The sequence below is a fragment of the Protopterus annectens genome, chromosome 6.part0 (genome assembly GCF_019279795.1).
Source record: "Protopterus annectens isolate FY-2018-M chromosome 6.part0, PAN1.0, whole genome shotgun sequence".
Taxonomy (NCBI): domain Eukaryota; kingdom Metazoa; phylum Chordata; order Ceratodontiformes; family Protopteridae; genus Protopterus; species Protopterus annectens.
The window spans coordinates 1,744,447,682-1,744,473,369 of record NC_056737.1 but is presented as its reverse complement, the minus strand read 5'-3'; the positions used below and the strand labels follow the sequence as shown (position 1 = coordinate 1,744,473,369).

At 37.8% G+C, this 25,688-nt stretch overlaps 1 protein-coding gene across 8 annotated transcripts in view; it reads right to left on the bottom strand.

Moving 5' to 3' along the window:
- TNS1 (tensin 1) overlaps positions 1 to 25,688 on the bottom strand; it is a 2,530,757-nt gene that overhangs the window by 1,311,479 nt on the left and 1,193,590 nt on the right. For all 8 annotated transcript variants that reach the window (XM_044075133.1, XM_044075132.1, XM_044075134.1 and 5 more), the window contains one exon: positions 24,688 to 24,726. In XM_044075133.1, coding sequence (XP_043931068.1) covers positions 24,688 to 24,726 — 39 coding nt within the window. The remainder of the gene's footprint in view (positions 1 to 24,687; positions 24,727 to 25,688) is intronic.

Sequence of the window (25,688 nt, the reverse complement as noted above, 5' to 3'; positions counted from 1 at the left end):
TTATTTATTCAGAAGGAAAAATAAAGACCCAACATAGCTTGCATTTCTGAGCTGTGATTGATTGCATGTCATCCCTAAAGGGCTGATCACACTCACAAATACCCCTTTCTATCAGCAGTCTTGAATCCATCATTACTAAGCTTAGTGCTGGCAGGCAGCCTGATCTGACATTCTCTACTGCCAGACAAAAGCTATGTGCCGACCTGCCGCCTCTCATGTCTGCCACTCCAGTCAGGGCCCTCCTTTGTACATGTTTCCAAGATAAAAGACTGCTCTCAGAACTGTTTGGAAGCAATTATTCCTACACTGTGATCTGTTGTCTGAAAATACTCAAGAAGCTAAAATTACACATTCATATCCATGAGCTACAGCTAGGCTGTAGCAACTAACTGCCAGAGTAATTTGAACAGAATCAGTAATACTTTCTTCCATTTAGAATCAAGTGCTCAAAATACTTTGGAGAAGAGCATAAACAAGCCCATATCTCATCTGGCATGGCCGTTGGCTTTTGTTGTTCCATTTGACAAATGGCCCTATGACTAAAGCTAGTGCTACTAAATAAATAACTTCAGCTTCAGATCTTGTCACACCCACTTGCTCATAGGTTTCCCTTTAGTCATTTACTTAGGACAGATGCTCCCTTAATACAAACTCCGTTACAAAATGATAATAAAAACAGCATGTTATTAAAAGTATAGGAATACAGTTAAAGATAATTAAAGAGAAACAATCATAGTGAAATCTGTTATAAAAAATAACAAAACTCAAGCATTTGTTTGACATTCATGTTTTTAAAGAATTTATCTGATCACTTCTCCATTAAGTTAGCCCGTTATAACATTCGTTCCTCAACTAACTTCACTAGTGAAAATACCTTCTCTCCGATTAAAACCAACATTATATCTTGGTTGGATACCTCAATGAACAACTTTTAATTAAGAATGAGACAATTATAAATTTAAGTGATGTAATAAAACTGAGCTCTATCTTTTTGTAACATTTTCCAGAACAAACTGAGCACATTTTCTGATGGGTTAAAATCATTTGTCTGTTTATCTGATGCTATAGGACACCAACTCTGAGTAACCAGTCAAACAGATACAAGGTCCTTTTAAACATATACAATTAATTGGAATTGCCAAAGCATGTAATCAACCCATAATTCTCTATAACATGACCTTCCCCAGAGTACAACCAAAAAAACAGAATCAAAGTTCCACACTGTAAGGACAATATGAAGGTTCTGCTTTGATGGAGAAAGCAGAGCTGCTCTGAGCTGACAACAAGCTACTGATGTTAAAAAGCTTATCATCAGTGACAGCGAATCAATTCATACCACTGCTAATCACTGTTCATTGTTTGGATAGCAAACAAAAAAATGACACAAAATGCAACCAATCAGCAGAAAGCAATACAACAGGTCTGTGTTACAAAATAGCTACAGAGTATGGTCATTTAAAATGATAATGTTGTTGACAAGTGTTGACAGCTAATAATAAGAAAATATCCCTGAAGAGTGAGGCAGGGGAGGGGAGAAAAGTCAGAGATGCATGCTGTGTATTAAAAGCACTGGGAAATATTCCTTTGGACTAATCATTACTGCTTAAGCCTGGAGAGTCAGCAAATATATTAGTGCTGTCTTGACTGTGAATCATGCCTACAAATAAACCTCACAGCGAAAGATGCCCATCACTGAAATGCACAGCCAAAGAAAGCCACACACTTATAATTAACCAAGAAACTGAGCTGTAGCTACAGAGACCAGAACTGGTGCCTGATATACTAAATAGCTTTTAAGCAAATATAATTAAGAAATTAATGATGTGTGGTTGCCTATGAGTGAACCTTCTGTGCTTTTCTTTAACATAAACATATTCTTTATAGTTTGACGTAAATTGTACCATGATGCAATGCATGCTGGGGTAAAAGGACTATTTCTTGTTTTCTCCTACAAATAATTTAGTAGCATCACTGATATATTTATCACCTTTCTCCTCAACATTTTTTTAAATAAAAATAATAATATAATGTATAATACTAAATAATATATCTTGTAACTTAAGACAAGAGGTTCATAGGTAGCTATTCAGCATACAATCAAGGAGACCACTAATCAGCTTAACCCGGTTTTCCAATTTCCTTAGGGCACTGTCTGAGTAAGTCAACTGCTTAGTGTCACATTGTAAGGAAGTAGAAGCAGAGGGAACCAAATCCTTGTCAAAAGGAGGCAGTTTGTTCAGAACTCATGCTGCCAAGGTATTAAGGCACTGGCATATACAGCAACATATTAATATTGTGTTTCCTTAGAATTCTGTGTATTATACCATTCCTCTATATTGTTTCTATTCATAATGTAGCATTTCATTAGAAATCTGCATATTAGACAATCATTGTATGTTGTCACTATTTTTATTGTAATATTTTCCTTAGAACTCTGTATTATATCATCTCTGTATGTATTTTTATTCTCATTATTTGATACTTTTCTCCTGGAGCTTCCACTAAAGAAAGGCTTTTCTTGCCCAGGCAGACTATACCAGTCCAAAAAAAAAAAAAATAAGCAAGTAATCAAATAAATCAGTAAAGTTCAGTAACATATGGAATAATTAACAATATAAATTACTCAGAATTTAGGGTTTAGAATATCAAGATATGCTACCTACATTTCATCATTCACTAACCATGCAGCAATTACTTTCCCATAGATCATAAGTTACTGCCTGGTACTATGTTACCTGAGATGATTATTTCTGTTACTATGAATGGAATGAAGAAGCTAAAACAAATGTTGTCATATTGCATTTCTGCTTCCAAACTTTATATTTCTGGGCATACGTCTAAACTGTCCCTGATTTTAACTCATGTTTTTGCCCTACCCCTGCTAAATTGTTGATTCCCTGGTAAATCACTGAGGATTACAGTCAGTCAGTAATGCTAGACATAATTAATATTTTCATATACTTGTTCAGAAAATTTATGCTGATACAAAACTTGTTATTCTTTAACTTTTTTAAGTGAAACAGATTAATATGTAAAAGGTTTCTTTATTATAAGTAGGCACTGTTATTTATACTTATTGTTGATATCGGTAGGGCTTAGTCAAAGTAACTCATGTATTTGATACACACATTTCAGGATATCTATAGAAACTGGAAAGGTTTTACATTTTAAATGAAGGCTAATGCCTTGAGGCCTACAATTACACTTAGATTGGCTGCCTTAGCAGCATGGCGCATGCCATCTCATCTCTGGAGAAAAGGGATCAAGGGTTAAGGATTTTATTTTTATTTATTTATGTATTTATTTAACATTTGTTAACTAAGTCCAACTAGGACAGAGCCTATTTTCAGCAAAGACCCAGGGAGAAATACTCTAGATGCATGTCGTCGGAATGTGGGAGGAAACCGGAGTACCTGGAGGAAACCCATGCAAACACTGGGAGGAGAGGCAGACTCCGCACAGAAGGCACACCAGCTGAGAATTGAACCAGAAAACCTCTTGCTGTGAAGCAACAATGCTAACTGCTGCACCAAAACAGAGTGAAAATTTCACTGAAGCAAGTGTTCAGCTTTCACTTAGAACCATTTATATCCTTAGATGGCCATATACAGACATACTGCAAATAATAGCTCTTATGGAGAGTGCTATCGAATCTGCACAAGATGTCTTCTTGACCTGGAACAGCAAGAAAAAGTCAAAATATACTTTCCAAAAGAAAAAAAAGTGGTAAGACAAAAAGATGATTGCGAAGCAAACTGTGCGATCAGACTTTAGCACGTACAGTAGCTTCACAGGAACAGTAGCCCAGAATGCTCATCAGAAAGTAACAAATGCTGTGGATGAAGTCCAGACTGTAAAAGTAACAAGCCAACAATGTAACTGACAAATCTCAAAAGAAAAGAGTTTCAGGATTTTAAAGAAATATGCTGCTCTTTGCAGAACTGCAACAACAATATAATAATGTGGAAGAGTAAGAGAAGCTGTTACTTTGGCAAAGCACAATAACTGAAGACACAAAAAACAGATCTTGGCAAGCTAACCTCTGCATTTTGAAAGTGAAAGAGAAAGCAGCAGATGCATAGCTAAGAGAATTGATACTAGCCCTATTAAAAGAAAAAAAAAACAGAAAGATAGCTGTTTAAAATCTACTGACCAAGTTTCTCAAGTCCAAATATGTACAGTGACCAAATGGCAGAAAATCCGGACTTACATATATTAAGTCTTGGATTGCCATTTCTCAAAATATTCCAATTTCTCCATGTTGGTATATTTTTCTGGTTAGGGGGGCTCGGGGTTACGTCCACATCGAAGGATGCAGGGGTGCTTGAACCCTGCCAGAAACAGTATTCGGTATTTTTAGTATTCGCTCTTTTCTACACTTTCACTCTTATTTTTTTTGTAAATATGAGACTCAAGGTTTCAATAGAAAGCCAAAAAAAATCAATCTATTCTTGAATGGGGGTCATAGAGAATGGATCCACAAGATAAGCAGAAGATTGGAAGAAGAAAACCTGCTGTGGCAGGTGCTGGTCTATATGGTTTCCTGTAAAGAGAAGGCAAAAGTATTAAAGCCAGCCAGGCCACAGTGCATAACTTAGTTTAACAGCAAAAAATACATGCAAAAAGTAGATTGTCCTGATCAGCTTTTTCAAGCAAAGAAAAGCCGTGGTACCCTGGATCAAGATGCTTGAATCTTTGGGTTTGGGAACTGAATCAGCTATGCTGTGATATTGACAGTGAAGTGGAAAGTGGAAAAGCTTTTTCTTCATTATGACGATGATCTCATGGAATTTGCATTTTGAATTTAAAAAAAAAATGATCAGTCTACTGAAGACAGCAAGCTGCTAATGTGGATCTGCATATGGAAAGCATTCCTCTGATAACAGAAAATAAAGTAGTTAGTGGACTGGGGGTTAACAGACAATGCCATAGGATGGAGAAGCAAGCCTTAATAAAAAAAATGCAGAGTTTTATAGTACATAGAAGAAAAGCTATAAAAGTGTGGATGGATGACATTACATAACCGAAAAAACTGTAAGTGAACTGTCCTATTTGAATAGTCCTGGAGATAACAATTCCAATGAATAAGTTCAGGATCCACCAATAAGTGCCACACGTTCGATAAAAAGCCAGTTTATTATAACAAACATAAAATGAGGACGAACAGTACTACTCAACAAAACGGAACATAAATTAAATATTTCACAGGTTAAGCGCTTTCACCCATAACAGCTGGGCTTCTTCAGAACTGAATAACAAATTCTAACAACCAGTTTATAAAACCTATTTGGCGCCAAATAAAATTCAAATTCTTAAAGAGATATTAGCGCTATAGTGTGTAGTGCTATAATATTTTAGCTCTTAGTACATAGAAGAAAAGCTATAAAAGTGTGGATGGATGACATTACATAACCGAAAAAACTGTAAGTGAACTGTCCTATTTGGACCCTTTTCAAGCACAACCCAAGCCACAAAGGCAGGGGGTAAATGCAAAATGTATACAAACAATTAGAGTCACTAATCAATCAGCTTATTTTGGGAGGTGTGAGGGAATAAAGGCATTTAGAGAAAACCCAGTCAAGTGGGGATAACATATAAAACGTCATACAGATTGACTTGAGATCAGGACCGAAACATAGACTTTAAAGCTGTAAGGAAAGCATGTTAACACCAAGTCACAATTTTCAGTGCAACCAACCAAAACCTGCAATGCAATTATCACCTCACTGTACTTTATAAAGATGGGAGATGTCATGTCAATTTTCAGTTCCATATGCATTTTTTACTCTAAAATGAAGGAAACTGTATGGTCACTGCAAAGTGTCTTTCAATGCCACTTAGAAAATGTATTCATAAAAAAGTCCAAGGCACTACAAGGTACTTTTTTATTGAAAATGTAGGGCTTTCGTCTCTCAAACGCAAATGTGATTTCATCCAAATACAATTCATTACATTCAAAGCCTTTTAATTAAAAAACTTTCAGTGAACACGTGTGACAATAAATCAAAGCTGCTGTAATGCCTTCCAAACTACTTGATTAAAATAAACTTGCTTATGTTTGTTGTGCCTTAAAGCACCACCACCTTAAAAATACCAGAAACTCAATTAAAAAAAAAAAAAAAAAAAAAAAATATATATATATACCACATACCACCTCATATTGAATATATACATATATACTTAGCCCCCCCTTCATATTTAATTCAGAACAATTGTTAAATATAGTCAATATATAAAGTTAAATTAAATAACATACTACATTTAACCTTCCTTGAAAACATTACGTAAACTTGAAAGATAGCTGTTACTATGCTACAAAACCCTTATACATTTTTAAAAATATATCAGCCTGAAACCATCAAATATATAACATCTACAATATATGCATACTGGCTTAAGAAAACTTTATCACTACAACTACATAAATATTCCATTTTGAAAACACAATTAAAATAAGTATATTGGTTCAAACCCTGTACATTAGTGGCATTAGTTCTTAACTGCCATATAATATCTTTGTTCTCTAATGCCACTTCTCTTGGTCCACCCATAGGGCCTCATTTTACCTTTTATAATAAAATAATAAGAATCTGTGACCCAATGCCCCTTCCCTAAGTTTATATAAGGCATTACATTCTTGTTTCTTTTTAACCTCACACATGTGCTCATAAATTCTCTCTCTCTCACTTAACATCGTCTCATTCTTCCCTATGTAAAAACATGGACATCTTCTACATTAAGCTAAATAAATCACTCCCTTCATCCCACAATTACTATAGTCACTATAATAATAACCCATGCCTGGTGTGTGGGTAATGCTGGATTTACCCACGGTTGGTGTGGTTTGGTCATGAGGGTTATTGCTATTATACAATGACATTATTTAAGAAAAAAATACTTTTCTTAAATAATGGCATTGTATAATGCCTCCTTGCTGCCCTTCTGCAGCTGTCTGGTATTCTGCGGCAGTTCTGATATACTGCGCATGTGTATGCTTACACAGTACATCAGAGCTGTGGGTGGAAGCAACGGAGAAAGCAAGATCTCCATTGCTTTTTACAAACTGTCTCGCTATGTTAAAGGAGTTTAACATAGCGAGACAGCTTTAAAAAAAGCAACAGAGAATCTCCGTTGCTTTTTTTAAAACTGTCTCGCTATGTTACACTCCTTTAACATAACGAGACAGTGTCTAAACAGCAACGGAGATCTTGCATTCTCCGTTGCTGTAAAAAAAAGACTTATACTACTTGAAAAAGTCCGGGCAACCGGACCTTTTTCCATTAGTATAAGCCTGATTTACAACGTGCATGCTGACCAATCAGCATGCACATTTTGGAATATTAATGGGGGGGTCGTTGTATAATGCTCATTTGACCATATCCTTCTATTTTTATTTCATCACCTTCTGGAATATGAGCACGTTGTTTACAGGTCCCATGTTTGAAAGTTACATTTTCTCCAATAATTGGAATCACCTCCTTTTTTCATTCTTTAAATTAACTGTTTGAAGTTAATGTCTTTCCTATAAATAAATGATGGTCTTTCCCCAAAATGGTTATTCCCCACCTATGTTAAAAATATGCTAAATATTTAAAATTATATTTTGAATGTCACCCACATCTGCACTAAAAGTAATCACCACAGACTTTTTGAAATCTTTTTTGATAATATTGCCCTCTTGTTGCTGTCCAACCCCTCTTCCTCCCCCAATAATGGGTAATAAACCCCATTTTCCTTTTATCCACCATTTCCTTAAAAATCCCCTTAATAAAATTATCTGTATATTCCCTTGCCATGAGCATATCCCTCAACTTTTTACTTTCAGGAATAAAAGTATCATATTAGGCACCATATGGGCTAATCACACAAGTTGTTTCTTTACCAGTGCCTTTTTCTAGAAACTTGGGTGACAACTATCAAAATATATAAAATATAAAAATATATTATCTGTTTCTTTACTTCTCTATGTACTGGTCAGCTATCTCTATGTCTTTGGTTCATAGGTGTATAATTTCATAAATATATACTGGGCTAATGACCACTAGGGTCTTTATAAGTCTAGCCATGCAATCCAAAGGTATCCCATGACGTATTGTGGCTTACAAGTTATTTTAAGTGGATGTATTTTAGTTAGGTTATGATTTAATGGCTACCCCTGTCTATCAGAGACAAAGGGGTCAGACCAGGGGTGAATTTCCAATTTCCTGTCCACTAGTCTAGGTTGCTCTTAAATAGGCTTATTGGAGGGCTCTACTTCACATGAATGGGAAGCCAATTCAGTCAATGATATTCACAGAGTTATATACACCTGTCCCTCTAATGTGTCCTATTTAAGTCACAAGCAAAGTTTAAATCCTTAGATCTAGTAGTTCTTGTACAATTCATTTTTGTGGATATGCCAAAAGTCTATTAGATGAGGATCCAAGGATGCTTTGTATGTAGGCATAAGAGTATAGAGACAAGGCTTCAAGGTGGTCTGCATAGGACACTGCATTAATGCCCTGTATTCTTTTTATGAGGAACCTCTGTGGGCATACTTTTTGTTGCATGTGCCAGGTCTAGTACATACTGAAGACAGTGCTGTACTTAACGATGGGTCCGCTGATGGCTAAGTACACTGGTATAATGACTTCCTTGAACCTAGATGCCATGCCCTTACTTACAAGTTGAGTGCCATAGAATGATTTTCTTAAAACCTCAGACAGATGTTGGCTGAAAGCCAGGCTTTTATCTACATAACTCCTCAAATCCCAGCCCATCGTGTCTACTTTCAGCGGAATTTTATCAATGAGTCACTAATATGTATATCTTGGCATTGCATTTTACTTTTAAATGAGAGCCCTCTTTTTTTCTTTCAGTTTAAATTATGTTTAAAGTAATTAAAATGTTTTTTTTTTCCTGTGGAGAAATTGTATTTATGTTACCTTTTGGGGTTGACAAACAGTTTTAAAGTGCCATTTACAGTGTTTTATGCAAAAAAGAGACTTTTGAAGACTTTTAAGTTTTACTGGCTTTTGCTACTTCCTTTCCCCAGCTTGAACATGGAACACACTGTCAGTCCCATGGTCGGTCCTTCTTACACCCACAAAAAGAAAACATTAAGCAAACAGACTTTGCCAACATAGTAGGTTAGCAATTTGCCTCAGTTATAAGTAGGTGACTCTGCTGTGGCCATTAGTTGTACATCAGACCACTAGTCTTTTACCAATGATCCCTCTGGTGTAGCACCTACATCCACAATGGACCAGGAGTTATTCAAGTCCTCTGTGGCAGTTGTGGCCCCCTCTGTGGACAAGGGAGAGCCACTCTTGATTGCCTTGGGAGAGGGAACAGAGAAGGTGTCCATGTTTTGTAAGAATGCTGTGCCCATCCCTCAGGAACCTGCTCCCATTAATAACACAGCTGGTCCCATTCTTCCTGTTGAAAAGACACAAAGAGCTAAACACGCATCTACTCCTCTTCTTTTTTTCTTAGGCAAGAGTAGTCTACTGGGTCTAGCTTGGGGTTTAAGTGCTACTGATCCTTCTTATAAAGTACTTTCTGGTAAAAGAAAGAGGCATACGTCTTTAACTGAAGAAATTCATGATTCTGAATCTGGGCAGGAAGATGAAGGGACAGAAACAGTTTTTTTCCTCAGATTTCTGATTCGAACTTGGAGGAAAGCTCAATTTTCTGAGTTTCTCTGTGAGGGGTTCACTTTCACTGAGACTATTTCCAGAAAGTCCCAGTGTTTTCAGTTTTTAGCAGTTACAAAATGAATTTCCAGAATCTTCCCCCATTCTTCCATTTTTGTCAGCACTGAGAGGTGGGTCTGTGACTGCCTATAATTTTCCTGATAGCTAAAAAGGCAGGTAGTATGTATGTTGTGTTGTGTCTTTTGGCTTTTCCCGGTTAGGGGTCGCCACAGCGGAACTCTGGTCCGCTAATGATTGCTAGTTGATATTTATGTGCCGAGTTACCAGCCCTGACGCACAACCTTCAACGAAGGTATGCCCATTCACGCATGTCTCCACGCAGAAGATGCTCTAGCTAAATATGGAACCAGGCAGCGTCTTACTGTAAGGCGACAACGCTACTGCAGCACCACCACCGCGGTTGCAGGTAAAGTTCCTTAATCTTTTTAGTGTTTGTATACTCTTCCCAAACCTGACCCAGCAACTATAGCTTTAGTTAATGCTACTGCTGCTAAACATTTAGTTCATTCTAATCCTACTCTTTCTGATAAAGACGGGAGTATTATTGATAAATAAAGGAAACGTGTATGCTTCTGCAACTTTGATATTCAGAATTTTGAATTGTCAGGGTCATATGTTAACATTTGTTCTGACTGACTGTGAAAGTATGAGGAATGTTTTGTCTTCAGTTACTTTTTGTGAGGAAACAATCTGATTTAAACAATGTAGCTACTTCTATTGTACAAGTCCCATTGTTTACAGTATGTGTGTATGACTTATTTTATACTTCTACCAGAGTTATGGCCACTGTTTTATGAAGGCTGGCTTGGCATGTTCTCAGAACATCCCAGAAGATGTTAAAAATTAGATTTTAAATTCTCATTTAGACAGAGATTTAGTTTTTGGATTCTCTGTTGCAGCAGTGATCAAAAATGTAATGAAAGTGGTAAGGCGATGCAGGGAAGATATTTCAACCCTCTTTTTCCAAAATTACTAAGGGATACTCTAAACCCTCACCCTGGCTGCCCCATTTTCCTTACAGTAAGTCTGAATCTCCACTTTTCTCTTTAGCAACAGATTGTTTGACACAAATGAGTAATAAAGATTATTTGTCAAGGTTACAGATGGCAATGGGAGGAATTTCCTCCTTTCCAGGGAGTAATCCCTCATGTACCAGTCCAGATTGTTTTATTTCCACCTTCCCTTTATCACATGCTCTCCAGGGTGTGATGGAACCAGTTCCTCATTGCCGGATGGGGACATTTTTTAATTCAAGGTTGTTTTCTTTTTTGTACAAAAAATGTATGGAGACCAGTTATGGGTCTTTTCTTCCTAAACCTATTCATAAGAAGGCCAAATTCAAAATGATGTCACTTCACAACCTGTTACCTCTACTTCCTTATTTAAGTTTCCTAGTAACTAGATTTAAAACATACTTCTAATCACATACTGATGAATATCATCCAGACTTCATGCATTTCTCAAGGTTGTGCATGTCTGCATCACTTTATCAGTTCTCTACTTTATACTTTGGACTATCCACTGCACCTACAGTGAGCACAAAGTGACTAGCTCCAGTTAAAGCTCATTGCAGGCTACAGGGTATCCAGTTTTTTTCATATTTAGATAACTTGCTTATCTTTGCAGAGTCTTTTCCAAAATGTCAGGAATCTCTCATTTGAGAGATCTCTTACACAAGCTGGGATTTCAAGAGAACATTTAAAAGTCTTTTTTTTTTTACACCTTTACACAAGATTATGTTCCTAGGGTGTCAGCTAGACAGCTCATTTCAAAGAGCTTTTTTTCCACAAAGAAAAAATAGATCTATATCTGATTCTAAGGTTTTCCACTCAGTCTTCAGTCACTGTCAGGGAATACCTCAAGATTCTGGGTCTTATGAAATCTATGATTCTCATGTTACCCTACATGAGAAAGATACAATGGCATCTGGAGTCTCTTGGTGCCAGTACCAACATCCTTTATCTTTTCAAATCCTAATACTGGGGCTTGCCAGAAGAGAAATTACTTGGTGGAGACAACAAATATCCTTAAATACGGAACTCTCTTTCTCCCTCCCTGTTTCAAAAGAGTCAGGTCACCACATATATCTTGGACGTTGCTTGGTGAGTAGTTTCAGGAGGGATAAACATGCAAGGTGTTTGGGACACTAAGGATAAACAAAAGCACGTAAATATAAAAGAGGTATTTGCCCTGATCAAGGCACTCAACTCTGTAAATCATCTTTGGACCCTGTGACCACTTCAAGTTGGTACAGGCAATATCACAGTCATGTGGTACCATCAACAAGCAGGGGGGGACCAGTTCTTATTCGCCCTGTGTAGACTAGCCACATTAGTTTGGGATAAAGCTTCACAGCACAATCTCATTCTACAGGCATCCCACATTCCATCAGAGCAAAACTGTGTGACAGACAAGCTGAGAAGGACCAGGACAGACCATCTCAAATGGAAACTAGATAAGGGGGTGCTGAAATTTTGATCTATCTCTGGGAGTTCCTCAAGTAGACCTGTTTGCCTTCTCTTTGAACAATCATCTGGCAAAATTCTGCTCTAAGATTCCATTCAAGATGGCCAGGAAGATGGATGCCTTTTCCTTCCTTTTGATAGGAATGTTCCGGCATGCTTTTCTACCCTTTCCACTGATATATGGGGTACTCCTGTAGATTCAGAAGGAATACACAAAGATCATTGTGATGATTCCCTTTTGGCCCAAGGAAATGAGGTCCCCCCTTCTTTTGGAAATGGCCAGGGGCAATTACCACAAGCTTCCTAACAGACTTTTTATCTACTCACAAAGAACAGAGGTGTTTGATACACCCAACCCCAATCAACTTCAACTGACTACCTGGAGGATAGGGTCTTAATTTCATTTAGACACCTGTTTACTAAGGATGTGCAGCAGGTACTAACAGAAACAAGAACGCCTGCTAATAGCAAATTACATATTAGTAAATGGAAAAGGTTTTCTAGATGATTCTCTGGTTTTATACTGTTTATGTCAGTTACTAATGATGGCTTTTCCTACTCCTCCATCACAGTTCTTTTATCAGCCATTTCAGCACATCTACCTGTGGATCCTCCTCTTTGAACACATTCTCTTATCAAAATGAAAGGGGTTTTGCATAAGAGGCCTCCAAGAAAACCAGCGGTCCTCCTTAGGATCTTACTTTTTATAATAGAGAAGTTAAGACTTGATCCCTTCAAACCAGGCACCCTGACTGACTTTTAGGCTCTTAACATGGAAAACATTTGACTATCTAGCTCTCTGTTTTCTTTCCTGAACCTAAAAATGAGAGAGAAGGGATGCTCCATACCACATCTCAGGTGCTATCTTAATAAAAGTCAGTCTATCAGAAATTCAGATCACTTGTTCATTTCTCATGACAGTTAGAACAGACTGTTTTTAAATGGTTGTTTAAGGCTATTACATTGTTAAACTTACTACAATAAAACTATTTTAGGCAGGGTCAGGTCCCACTCTGCCAGGGCCATGGCTTCATCTATGGCTTTTTGGAAAGGGGTAGGATTCTAGAAGTATTCTAGAAGCAGCAACGTGGTCCTCAGTACATATTTTTACAAAGCACTATAAGCTTTATTCTTTCTCTAAGTCTAGATCAGGCTTTGCAAGGATCACTCTCCAGGGGCTCCTGGACCCTTCTCCTTCCAAATGTAGTAAGCTAGGGTGACCTACCTATATAACTAAGGCTACTGCAGCCATGATGAATATGATGAACATAGTACAGCTGTACAAGTAAACTTACCATAACAGAAGATGTTTGAATGATCACTGCTGCAGTAGCCACTCCTTCCTTCCATCCATTTGGTGTGTTGTTTAGGCTAGGAATGGACATTTAATTTTTGTAATTCCTAGCATTGTCCTTTCATTGCTCAAACTCCCTCTCTCTATTGTTAAGAAAGCTCTGAAGGGTGTTGCACTCAAACCAGTCTTTTTAGTCAGCTCAGCTCGAACTGACTGACAGTTTGGGAATGCTGAAGGTTCTCTGAAGCTTTGGAAGCAGGCTGGCTTTTATATCCTTGGGAGTATATAACCTATATAGCTAAGGCTACTACAAAAGTGATCATTTGAACATCTACTGTTATGGTAAGTTTACTTACACAAGTGTAATTCTGCCCTCATCCATTGCCATGGTGACCTTCTCAAAGAAGTATATCAGGTTCAAAGGGCATGGGCTGCCTTTGACAAAACCAAACTGGGATGGGTCCAGTGTCTGAAGGTATTTTAAATCACTGTTAATTATTTTCGTGATAATTCTTTCCATGGCTTTGAATTTGAGTGTAGTCAGACTAATAAATTTGAAGTTCCAGTGATCTGGTGATGGTCCGCCCTTGTACGGAGGGATGACTGCTGCAGTCATCCATTCACATAGCTTGAAGCCTGTGCATAGCCTATGGTTGAATAATGACTCCGGTGGCCCTGACAGGTCATACTTCAGGCTATTTAGGAAGCATCCTGGGATATTATCAGGGCCCACCTGAAACTATATTCTTGGCCTTAGAGAGCACATTTAGGACTTGTTCCACACTGACAGTTGCAGCGATTATGTTCAATGGTATTTCTGGATGGGAGGGGAGAGGAGGGAAGGTGCTGGAGCAGAATTTATCCGCCAGATAATTTGCTATATCTTCTAATTCTGTGAATGTAGATCCATTTGCCAGCAGTTTGGCATACTGTTGTGTGCTGCCTTTGATTTATTTATTTATTTCCAGTTTGATAACTGGGGAGGTCCACTGGGCTCAGGAAGCCCATTTTCAGTGGAGGCCCGGGAAGAAAAGCTCCAAAAACACAGTAACAATAAGCAAATAAAGTACCATTACATATCTATAACACACAGAGGCAATAAGCAAAAAGTTATATTACATAGTAAAGCATATTAGGGTACAGTCAGAAAATGGCAACATGTATTGCATACATACATTTGTAAGTTATATTCATACATACAATTGTAATAGGATTGGGACAAGTTGAGACAGACGATAAGTTGCACTGAGAGGTACATGATGACAGTAAGGTTGTAAAATAACAGTTGTTATTCATTTGACTGTAGTTATTCATTAGAATGTAGTTATAGAATGACTTTTTTAAACACAAATTTGCATAGAAAGGTGAATGTAGGTGGAAAGTACATTATTTAAAAAGTATTGAGATGAGACAGACAGAAAAGAACTACAGAAGGTGGGGTGTATACATCACCATTCAGGATAAGAAGAGTATACATCCTCATTCAGGATGAGAAGTGAGGATGATTTAGTTAATAGCATGTTTTGAACATAGCTATATAGGTAGGTCATCCTTTGGGGCCTTTGAGGCAGTCTGTACAGGACATATTACTTATGCCCTGTATTCTTTTAGTGAGGAACCTTTGTGGATGTTCCAGTTGTTGGATATACCTGGTTAGGTACATACCAAAGGGGGCAGTGTACTCAATGATAGTTCTGATGAATGCCAAATACAGTGACTTCCTTCGACTTAGATGCCATACCTTTATTTATAAGTTGTGCAACATAGAATGATTTCCTCATCACTGTAGACACATGATGCTCAAAGGCTAGATTGCTATCTATTTGTGTCCCTATGTCCCTGACTACTGGGTCAACTCTAAGGTGTGTGATATGATAGCTACCATGGATGGATGACTTCCCAAAGGATACTATTATGCACTTGTTGGTATTTAGTTTTAGTCCATGACTCTGACACCAGTTGTTTGTCTGTGTCAGCCCCTTCTGGAGAACATTTGTGTCAGTGTGAGATTCAATGACAGCTCCTAAGTTGCAATCATCTGCAAATTTAGTCAGCCAGAGAGGAATGACATTGGCCTTGACTTCTGAGAAGTAAATGCCAAAAAGGAGCAGTCCAAGGACTGATCCCTGAGGGACTCCACTTATGAGTGGCGTCTTTGTAGAGGTGGAGTCCCCAGTTTTAACTTGCTGGGTCCTGCCTGTGACATATTGGTTTGTACCTAGCCTCCTGAATTTGTTAACAATGCCCAAGTGGGGTATTGTGTCAAATGACTTGGCCAGGTCAAGGGAGGCAGTGTGAATGGTTTTGCCCTCATCCATTGGTTTGGTGACCTTCTCAAAGAAGTCCACCAGGCTGAGTAGGCATGATCTGCCCTTTACGAAACCAAACTGGGTTGGGTCCAGTATCTGGAAATTTACTATATCTCTGTTGGTCATCTCCATGATAATTCTTTCCATGGCTTTACATATAAGACTAGTGAGACTTATGGGTCTGTAGCTTCCAGGATCTGTAGATGGACCACCTTTGTGCAGAGGGATGACTGTTGCCTTTTTCCTTTCATGAGACCTTTCTCCATTTATGAGGCATGAAGCCTCTTCGGAGGCTACAGTTAAATAGTAATTCCAGAGGCCCTGATAGTTCATGTTTTATGCTGTTTAGAAGGCATCCTGGGATATTGTCTGGGCCCACTGATGCAGTGTTTTTGGTCTTAGAGAGATCATTAAGGACCTGTTCCCTAGTGATAGTAGGGGGAGTTATATTTGATGATACTTCCTGAGGGAAGGTTGAGGGGAAGAGATGAGTAAAGTTGGAGCTGAATATATCAGCCAGGAGGTTTGCTATATCTTCTGGCTCAGTATAGGTGGCTCCATTTACAATAAGCTCTCTAAAGAAGTCCTTAAGGTTGTCCTTGGCCTGTGATGCTATCTTTTCCTCAAAATTTACTTTGTTGGTCTTAATTAGTACTCTTAGTTGTGTATTCAGTTTAATGGGAGAGTTGATATCTTTTTTTTTTTTTTTTTTTTTGGTGTTGCACTTCTTAATTTTAGTTATGGCTTTCTTTTTTCTATAACCTGTTTAATTTTGGATTCCATCAGTGTGACTTGTTTTCAGTTAGTTTTTGGCTTACTTCTGGTAGGCACAACAGCCTCTATGCAATCAATGACATGGTTATATAGAGCTTCTGTGAATAATTCCAGATATACTGCTGTGTATTCTTGGTTTGGTAGGCCTTGAAATTTTGACAGGTTATCATTTAATAAAATGTAATTTGCCTTGGAGTAGCTTCTAACTGTTAACAGGATTTTCTGGGTTTACAGATTATTCTGAAGGAGAGTGCTTTGTGGTCTGATTCTACCAAAGAGGAAACAACACTTGGGTATGAGTACCAAGTCCAATATGTTTGTACCTGTATTAGATGTATGCACTAACTGGTGCAGGGTGTTTGTGTTTACAAAGTCTAGAAATCTCTTCACCTGCAAATTAGAGCTCATGTAGGACTTCCAGCTTATAGAGGGATAACTAAAGTTCATCATTAGCATGGTATTTAGTTGAATGGTGAGTGTCTCCAACATGTCTAAGTATGAGCTATGTGTTTCATGGAACATAGAGGGTGACCTAGCTTACTCAGATATGGTATTTGACTTTGCCTAATGTAATCTGGATGAGAAGGAACTCCGATATGTTGACTTGTTTAACCAAGCTAGAGGTATGCTTGATTGATGTAGATCGAGAAACCTCCACCTTTAGTCCCTGTCTGTGCAACTGCTGGTCTAAATATCTGGAAAGCACTGAAGCCTTGTACTGCTGGGGTACACTCAGTGGCATTAAACCATGACTCTGTAACTGCACAGATGTCCACATTCTCTAGGGTGAGTGGAGCTTGGAGGAAATATAGCTTCTTATTTACACTGCTGGATTGAGCAATAACTCCTTTAATTTTCCTTGGGTAGATTTTGCTGTGTTTTAAGGTTTGTCAGTTTGGCATTGTCAAAAAAAGGCTCTCTGGGGAAGACAATGTTTTAGCTAATATTCAAATGCCTAGAGGGGACAGGTGCAGAGCACCCTTCTCAAAGCAACACAGTTTGTTATTTAAGTCCTCCCATGCTGACAAATATTTTATCCACATAGAATGACTGCAAGAATTAAATCAGTTATTTAAAGTCAATCATCCTCTGTCCGTATTGTGGCATTATTCCTGGTGAAGACAGAATGCTGCTCAATGCTAGGCACATACCAGCCTGTGACACATAGTCCTAGAGCTCCAAAATGTCCCTCTTCATACAGTCTAGGGAGATACATCTCAGGTCATTCACACCTTTGTGGACTATGACTAAATCATATTGGTATCTGTGATGCAATGACTTGAGTATATGCATAACTTGGTGGGTCCTCTTCTCTGATGGGCAACTGAGTGCTATTTTCTCTTAGTTCAGCCTGGTGAGTGGGGCATCTGTATGTCATGCAATGTAGTCCCCTATTACTAGAATCCTGGGTAGTGTATTGGCTTGCCTTATGGACTTGGTAATTGAGGCTCCACTGGGTGTGGCTGTCTGTACAGTGTTAGGTGTTGTTTCTGTTGAGTGCTTTTGAGTTTGTTGCGGATATTGTTTGCTGATAGAATGTCTGAGATGTCTTTGATGTTTGGCAAGACTGCATTTACGTGTCTTATCATAAGTAAGTCCATGTGGTGAGTACTATGTGTCATGGGTGTAGTAGGTGTGATTCTGATAACCAGATTGTTATCATCAGTGTTTGTACATGAACGTTTTGCCTCCAGAGACATTATGTGTGTATGTGTCTGTGTGTGTGTGTGTGTGTGTGTGTGTGTGTGTGTATATATATATATATATATATATATATATATATATATATATATATATCTACATATACATATATATTTTTATATATATATTTAGATATAGATATATAAACATACCTTGCATACTGTGTGTTTCTTTGAGAACTAAATAGTTGTCAGTGAACAGTGGACAATTGTTACATTGTCTCAATATACCCATATACGCCAAAATGGCTGTGGAGGAATTGGGAAAGTGATATCCTTGATGTCAGGTCCTTTATTGGCCAGCTACTAGGGTGCTGTACACGAGGGCTTAATAGCAATCTGACTAAGGGTACTTTTGGGGCTAAAGCGTAGACTAGGCTTTATAGTGCCAGATAATAATTTGAATAAAACATTGAAGGCTTAATAACTATCAGTCTTAAGACTGAAACCAAACTCCTGAAAAATACAAAAATCTGAAATTCAAAGTCCTGAAATAATATTGCATCTGTAAATGAAAGTTAATACCAAATGAACTTAACAAACCAAAGGAAAACAAAGTTCTGAAGGGGACAATTTCCACGTGCCCATGAAGAGTTTGATCCCCCCATCCCATTAATAGATTTTCTAAATCCAAAGTTGCACAATCTCAGGGAAAGGGTATCAGCTGGATTCAGTGGATTCTAGGTTCTGTGTTTTAGTCATTTAAGAGGCACTATTGTGAGAGGGAAGCACTGAGAAGGAATTGTTAGCTGTTTAATGTGTGTAACTTCAGGTATCAGAGTTGGAAAATCACTTGTGTTTGGTCTGAAGAAGTCATGTTACCCAAGGTTAAGACATAACTGAAAAGGTCTATTCAGAGCACAGTTTATTTATCTGTTAACCAGGGTAGAACAGTAGTCCATAGGAACCTGTTTTGTAACCAGTCCAGAAGCACTACTTGGTTAAGTGACTTAATCAAAGTCACACAGTGAGCAAACACAGGCTGTGGGAATCAATGCCTTGCCTAGAGAAAGTAACTCACAGTCTTATGTTCTATGCTATTCTTGGTAGTAAAAGGTTAGTTAAATATTTTCCGCATTTTAAGTGAAACCTAACTGCTAGGCCTTTAACTTAACAGCCACCTCTGAAATAATGCAAATTACTAACCATCTGAGTGCTTTTCATTGGATTAACCTAAGTTACTTATGGTAACAAAAAATTGTTGAATGTTTTCTGTGTGTTACTTTATGATTTCAAAGTTTAATAAAACAGTTGTACTGTACCCTGATGCTGAGGACAAAAGTTCTTACTAATTAAAGATGCTATATGCATGTGTGTGTGTGTCTGTGTGTGTGTGTGTGTGTGTGTGTTTGTGTGTGTGTGTGTATAAAATAGCAGAACAGGTGAAGTAAAGAGTAGAACATATGCAACAGCAGGTGTAGCAAAAGTGATAATTGTAATTATTTATAGAACTACTGCATGTATGGTCTTATTCATGTTTATACATGTCAAAATAGTTGCCTTCCAAGTGTACAACAAGAATCACACCACAAGGGAAGCCCTGCCCTGCTTCATCTGCTCTAACATCAGAAAAGACACTTTGTCTTGTGGGTGGCTTTTCGACAATACACCAAGCTGCAAAGCTTATGGTTAATGTAAATGCAGTAGTGCATATGAAGGTTACATTAGCTATAGCCACAAGTGACACAGGGTCTGAAATGTATCAGGTTATACACAGACATCCTTGTGACCCTGGTAAAGTGATTAGCACAACATATGGAGTAGGTGGTTTGTCAAGCCGCATGTTTGCACATTTATTTATTTATTTTTTTATTTAACATTTATGTACCTGGAAAGTCCAACTTGGAACTAAGTCAATTTCCAGCGGAGGCCCGGGAAGAAATGCTCTAAACCCATGTCTTTGTAACATGGGAGGAAACCATTGCACCCAGAGGAAACCCAAACAAATGCAGGGAGGACATGCAGATTCCGCACAGAAGGCACCCCAGCCGATAATCGAACCAGAGAACCTTTTGGTGTGAGGCAACAACACAACCACTGCACCACTGCGCCGTCCACTTCAGTCACACTTCAATTCTGTGATGATGAAAGAGTGCCAGATACTATAGTCTTGGTCACCTAGGAGGCTCATATGTTGTCTGTAACTAATGGCATGAGTAATATGCATTTCATGATGCATGTCCAGTGCAGCACATAGACAGTCCTTGTTTGAGACAAACATGCAGTCAGCAGAGAAGCATGACTAGTCATCTGCACTGACCTCACATGCCACTCAACAATGTGAAATACAAGGTGATATTTGTCTCACTTGCTTTGAGACTGCATTCCTTTCTAGTGTGGTTACAGAGGTCCATATCCCAAATGTCCTCTAACTTTGTTATACTTGATCCGGAAGTCATGTGAAAGATACAGAGGGAATTTCCAGCACCATACATTTCTGCATGAAAGACTGGGAATCTGCATGTAACACTTCACATATACCTAGTCAGGATGGACATTACTGTTGCTATGTTAGGAGCATGTGCTATCAAAACAACTAGCAGACTGATATGCTTTGCTCATACAAAGAGCCCACACACACATGCAGTATCCAAGAACATTTCATCCCTGATGTGATGTTAAATTAGATCACACCATCATACCACATATATGCAAACTTACCCATGTTCATAGAACTTTTATGTTATGGGTCATGTGGTGAGTGGATTAAAAACATTGTGCTGCATGCATGTGTTATTTCTCATAAAATATTGGAATGAACTCCACAGCATGGCACTACTGAGAGTTTTTTATGGCCTAAAGCATTTCTGGTTCCACAAAACTTTGGAGTTGATGTCACTGAGAACCATGGGTTCATGCTGGTGAAATACCATCAGTGGTGCCTCTGTCTACAGACTGAACTCCCTCTAGACATTGTACTACTGAAACAGTGGCAAGCATGCTACATAAAGTGCCAATGGCAAGTAAAGTTATCCAGTGCCTGACTTGTGGCAATGCTTGTGCACTGCATGGGTTGTGTTTCACATTATGCCCTTATTCTGAGTGAGTCTCTCTGTCGGCGACTGCCACACAGTACCACTGCTGTGCATAGTATCTGCAAGCTTCCACATTGACCACAGCATAAACACCATCATTATGCGATTTGTACAGTAGGTTTTGCACCCAAACATCTTTGTAAGCTTTGTTCAAGTGCCTATCATCTCACTGTTTGATGGCTCCACTGCACTGTATACCTCAACATGCTGTAACCTGTGTAGTATCATGTTGTGTAGCAAAAAATAACATCACAAACTTCTTTGCTTGATTATACCTTCTAATATGCCCAGGTACTCAAAGTGTACCTAAAGCAGCATTTCCAGCAGGAGGCACACGGTAACATTATGCTGCTGCAAATGGCATCCAAAGCCATGGCTGTAGTGGGAATGCTGTATCCTCATGAAATTACAAAGTCATCTGTTTTAACATGGTTCTCCCACTATATGCCATGCCACATATGTGCTTTGTCCAGATATTTTACACATATGTTCATGATGTGTGCACAGCTCTAGCATCTTTACCATGTACATGTTTTTGAGGTAGCTTGACTATGAGCCACTTGGTGTTCAGATGGTGATGTGTCACATCACATACCTGCTCCAGTACTTGGAAGGCATGAAAACATCACAAAGTGCCTGAGTGACTTAAACACAAGCCATTGTTGCTTAGAGAAAACTGTCAATTTCTGCAACATGTGGTATACTATGATACAGATATATAGGATATGTCCCAGTAAGTGGTGGGAGATGATTACAGCTTTAGTGCAGTGTTTCTTGCTGTCCACAGATGATATATGCACATCTGAATTATTATTTTGTTCAGCAAGTACCTGGTTGATGTCCATGCTGATGCTCCTGTGAGGAGTCCTGTTGGAGTGCACAAGTGACAGTATGCACACTGATGCTATTACATTTGTTAAATATGTGGCTAGAAATGACTATGACACATCCAAGCTGTCCTCAGGTGGAAGATACCCTATCACAGTTGATAATATACAGGACCAAGCTGTCCTCAGGTGGAAGATACCCTATCACAGTTGATAATATACAGGACCAAGCTGTCCTCAGGTGGAAGATACCCTATCACAGTTGATAACATACAGGACCAAGCTGTCCTCAGGTGGAAGATACCCTATCACAGCTGATAATATACAGGACCAAGCTATCCTCAGGTGGAAGATACCCTATCACAGTTGATAATATACAGGATGATGTTATGCTTCCTTCCATGCCTTCTTTATGGTCCTGTTGTGCCTCAGCTCATTCACCCGGACTAGGGTGGCAGCATGTAGTTTATAGGTGTTATGTACCTGCATTATGAGTTTGGGATGCAGTTATCACCACCAGCAGTGTCTGCCTCATATACCTCAGTGTCTTTTGTCTACTAATTGTATTGTAATGACAATATACCTGCTGTAGCTACCATTCCTATGACTACAGCACAAGCACTATTCATTGTCTGCTTTGTTTCATGTGGTTATGTTTACTGTATTTATTTGGTTCAATATGATTCCTGAATTATACACCTTTTCCCCAATCTCATTAATTAACTAATTCATTAATTCATTCATTTCCAGTACATTATTTTTCCTGTCTATTGTCACATGGAAGCCTCAGCCAATGCCTTCAAACAAGACAGGAAAACCAATCCTGGATGAAAACACTAGCCTTTCAAAGACATTGGCACTTGCATATACACTGCAGGCACAGCTGCAGGAATGGTTTATGTGTCACTTGTCTACTCCCTGGATTCCACAGATATTTACCCAGTATCTAAGATATGTGATGAGCACCAGCATTCCAGGTCAAATTCAGATTTTAGAAGCAGACAAGAGTTCATGCTAGCCTTTAAAAAACTGTGAGACTTCTTCTACTAATGCTCTGAGGGTGCTGCCGTAACCACAATAAATTTATTTGGTAAAATCATGGCAGGTCATTATTAAAATATGCAATCATTTCAGTAAGTTTCCTTTGGTTTAGGTGAATACAGTTATTCCAAATGGTTAATTTTCTGGACCATAAGCAACTTGCGTTCTGAAGTCAAGGGTGGAGTTAAATCTGCTTTCTGACCATGTGGCTCTGTACAAGACACTTTACGGAAAAAGATCCTGAAAAGGGATTCTTGTATTCAATGGGCTTATCCTGCTAACAAATGTATAAAATAAAAAAAAAATTCTATTCACAGTGGTCAAACATTTTCATCCAAATCACAGTTTTATACAGCATCTCATCAATGTGCTAGGAGCTTTTTAGATTTGCACGTACATGTTTCTTTTCCACTGTGAATGAAATGTGTCCCATTACATGTGGCTTGTGAAGTCACTGTCGGTGTTTTCTTTTATCATTTTCTTTGCTTTGGCAGAATATGTAGTATTATAAAAGTAGAAGTTCTGGGATAATACTCCTGAAAACCACTGAACACAGTCCTTCAATGTTAAGAGGTTTTATCTATCAGTAATAATATAACTAGATATTGCGTATATGTTACCTATCATTTTTCATTTCAGCATCAAAAATAAACATTATCTATACATTTACTTATGTGCTTTACAAGCACAATGAACACTTCACATTCACTGCTTGAGTTTACTTCCGATGGTAACAAAATGTTTATTGTTTTTCTTTAATGGTTTATGTCATGCAAATAATATGTTGGCATTGTGTGCCCCTAACATTGAAAAACCATTACAACTCTGTGTCTGCATTTAATTTTATAACTGCAGCCTCTTGGGCAACTTCATGTTCTGTTTCCAACATTTTAGTATAACATTTCTTTTGAAACACCTTATAAATGTACCACACCTCATTTTGTGCACACTGGCAAAATCTTTTTCACCCCATACTAAGTGACTGGCTACAAAAAAAAACATTAAGAATCTAGAATAAGTTTTTCTTTCTTAATCATTTTCATCTTGATTTATTGTTTTATTCATCAAATATAATTTTAAAGTTTTTGTTTTAACTCTCTTTATAGTACAAGACATATAATTTTAGCTAATTCCTCTTTATTTTCTGTTTCCTGTGTGTGTTTTCTTCATCCACAAACATGAGAGATGTCTGGGATTTTTCTACACCTAATATCTTATGCTAGGAACAAACATGAACACTTTTTCCAATGAGCTCAAAAAGTACAACAACAATACAGTACAAAATCTAACTAGTTGTGATGTTTTGCCTCATATATTAAATAAATAAATAAATACATGTTTCCATCTACAACTGTAGTTTAAGCCTCTAGCTTTTTATGTAATGCAGGAGTGTGTACACTTTAGTTGAACAGAGGTACAATTACAGTACATAAAATTATTTGTCAGATATAATATAGCAACAGCACAGTTAAAGTGTAATGACAATAGAAATATAAAGATTTGTTGCATACATGACTTCTGCTCACTTTAAGTACAGCATCACTTACCAACTCATAGTTGACAGGAGGGGAGCAAGTGGTCGCAACCTAAAGAAAACACAAAAGATTTATGAAAAATAGAGAAACCAGAGACACTATTTTTGTATCAATTGTTGTAAATGAAAACAAACAATAAATACACAGATAATGAAAGACCACATCATTTATAAAGGATAACTTGCATAACTGTTATTATTCTGTCAAGCACAACTTTAAAGGATTAACCTTTCACTTGGTGAAAATCATCCCCTTTAGATACTTCATGTTTACAAAACAAGCAGGAAAATGCAAATTGTTGATTCGTTACTGTAATTCTACCCAGCTACATACTCACAGTGCATGCAATTCCAGGCAAAGATAGAGTTAGCTAAGTAGCCCAGTTTTAAGGTACTATGTTATCAAACACTATCTTTGGTTCTCATATTTTGCTAAACTATGGAACTCCTGCCCAAAGATCTTAGGACAAATTACCATTTCCAACAATTTAAGTAAAACCTTAAAGCTCGACTATTGAACAATAAGCTTGTCTCTGCAGCTCACCCAGTGGTCGACCATTTACACCAACAGCCTCAAATGTGATGTTATACGAATATTGCAATCCTAGCATTCCTAGATACACACTTTATAACTGTGATTGTGTATATTCTCAGCTTTCTTGTGGGATTGTTGATGCCATCATTTAAAGGTCATATCTTTTTCAAGATAGTTAATATTTAATTTCACCAGCCAGATGAAATTTTGTAAAATGTTTATCTGTTATTTTATTGTTCAGTTTTTACCACATATTCATGTATTAATGCTGTCTATTTTAGATCATAGTTTCCTATGTTTGTGCTTAGTACTTTCTGAAGTAAATGAATGTACTGTTTTCTATTATATTCTGTGTAAATGTGAAGAATATTTCTTCAGACCTCTGCTGGAAAGGGGTCTTGCATGGCCCAATCAGACTATTCCAGTAAACAAATGGAAATGAAATAATAATAAACATGTAACATTTTAGTTCTGAATCT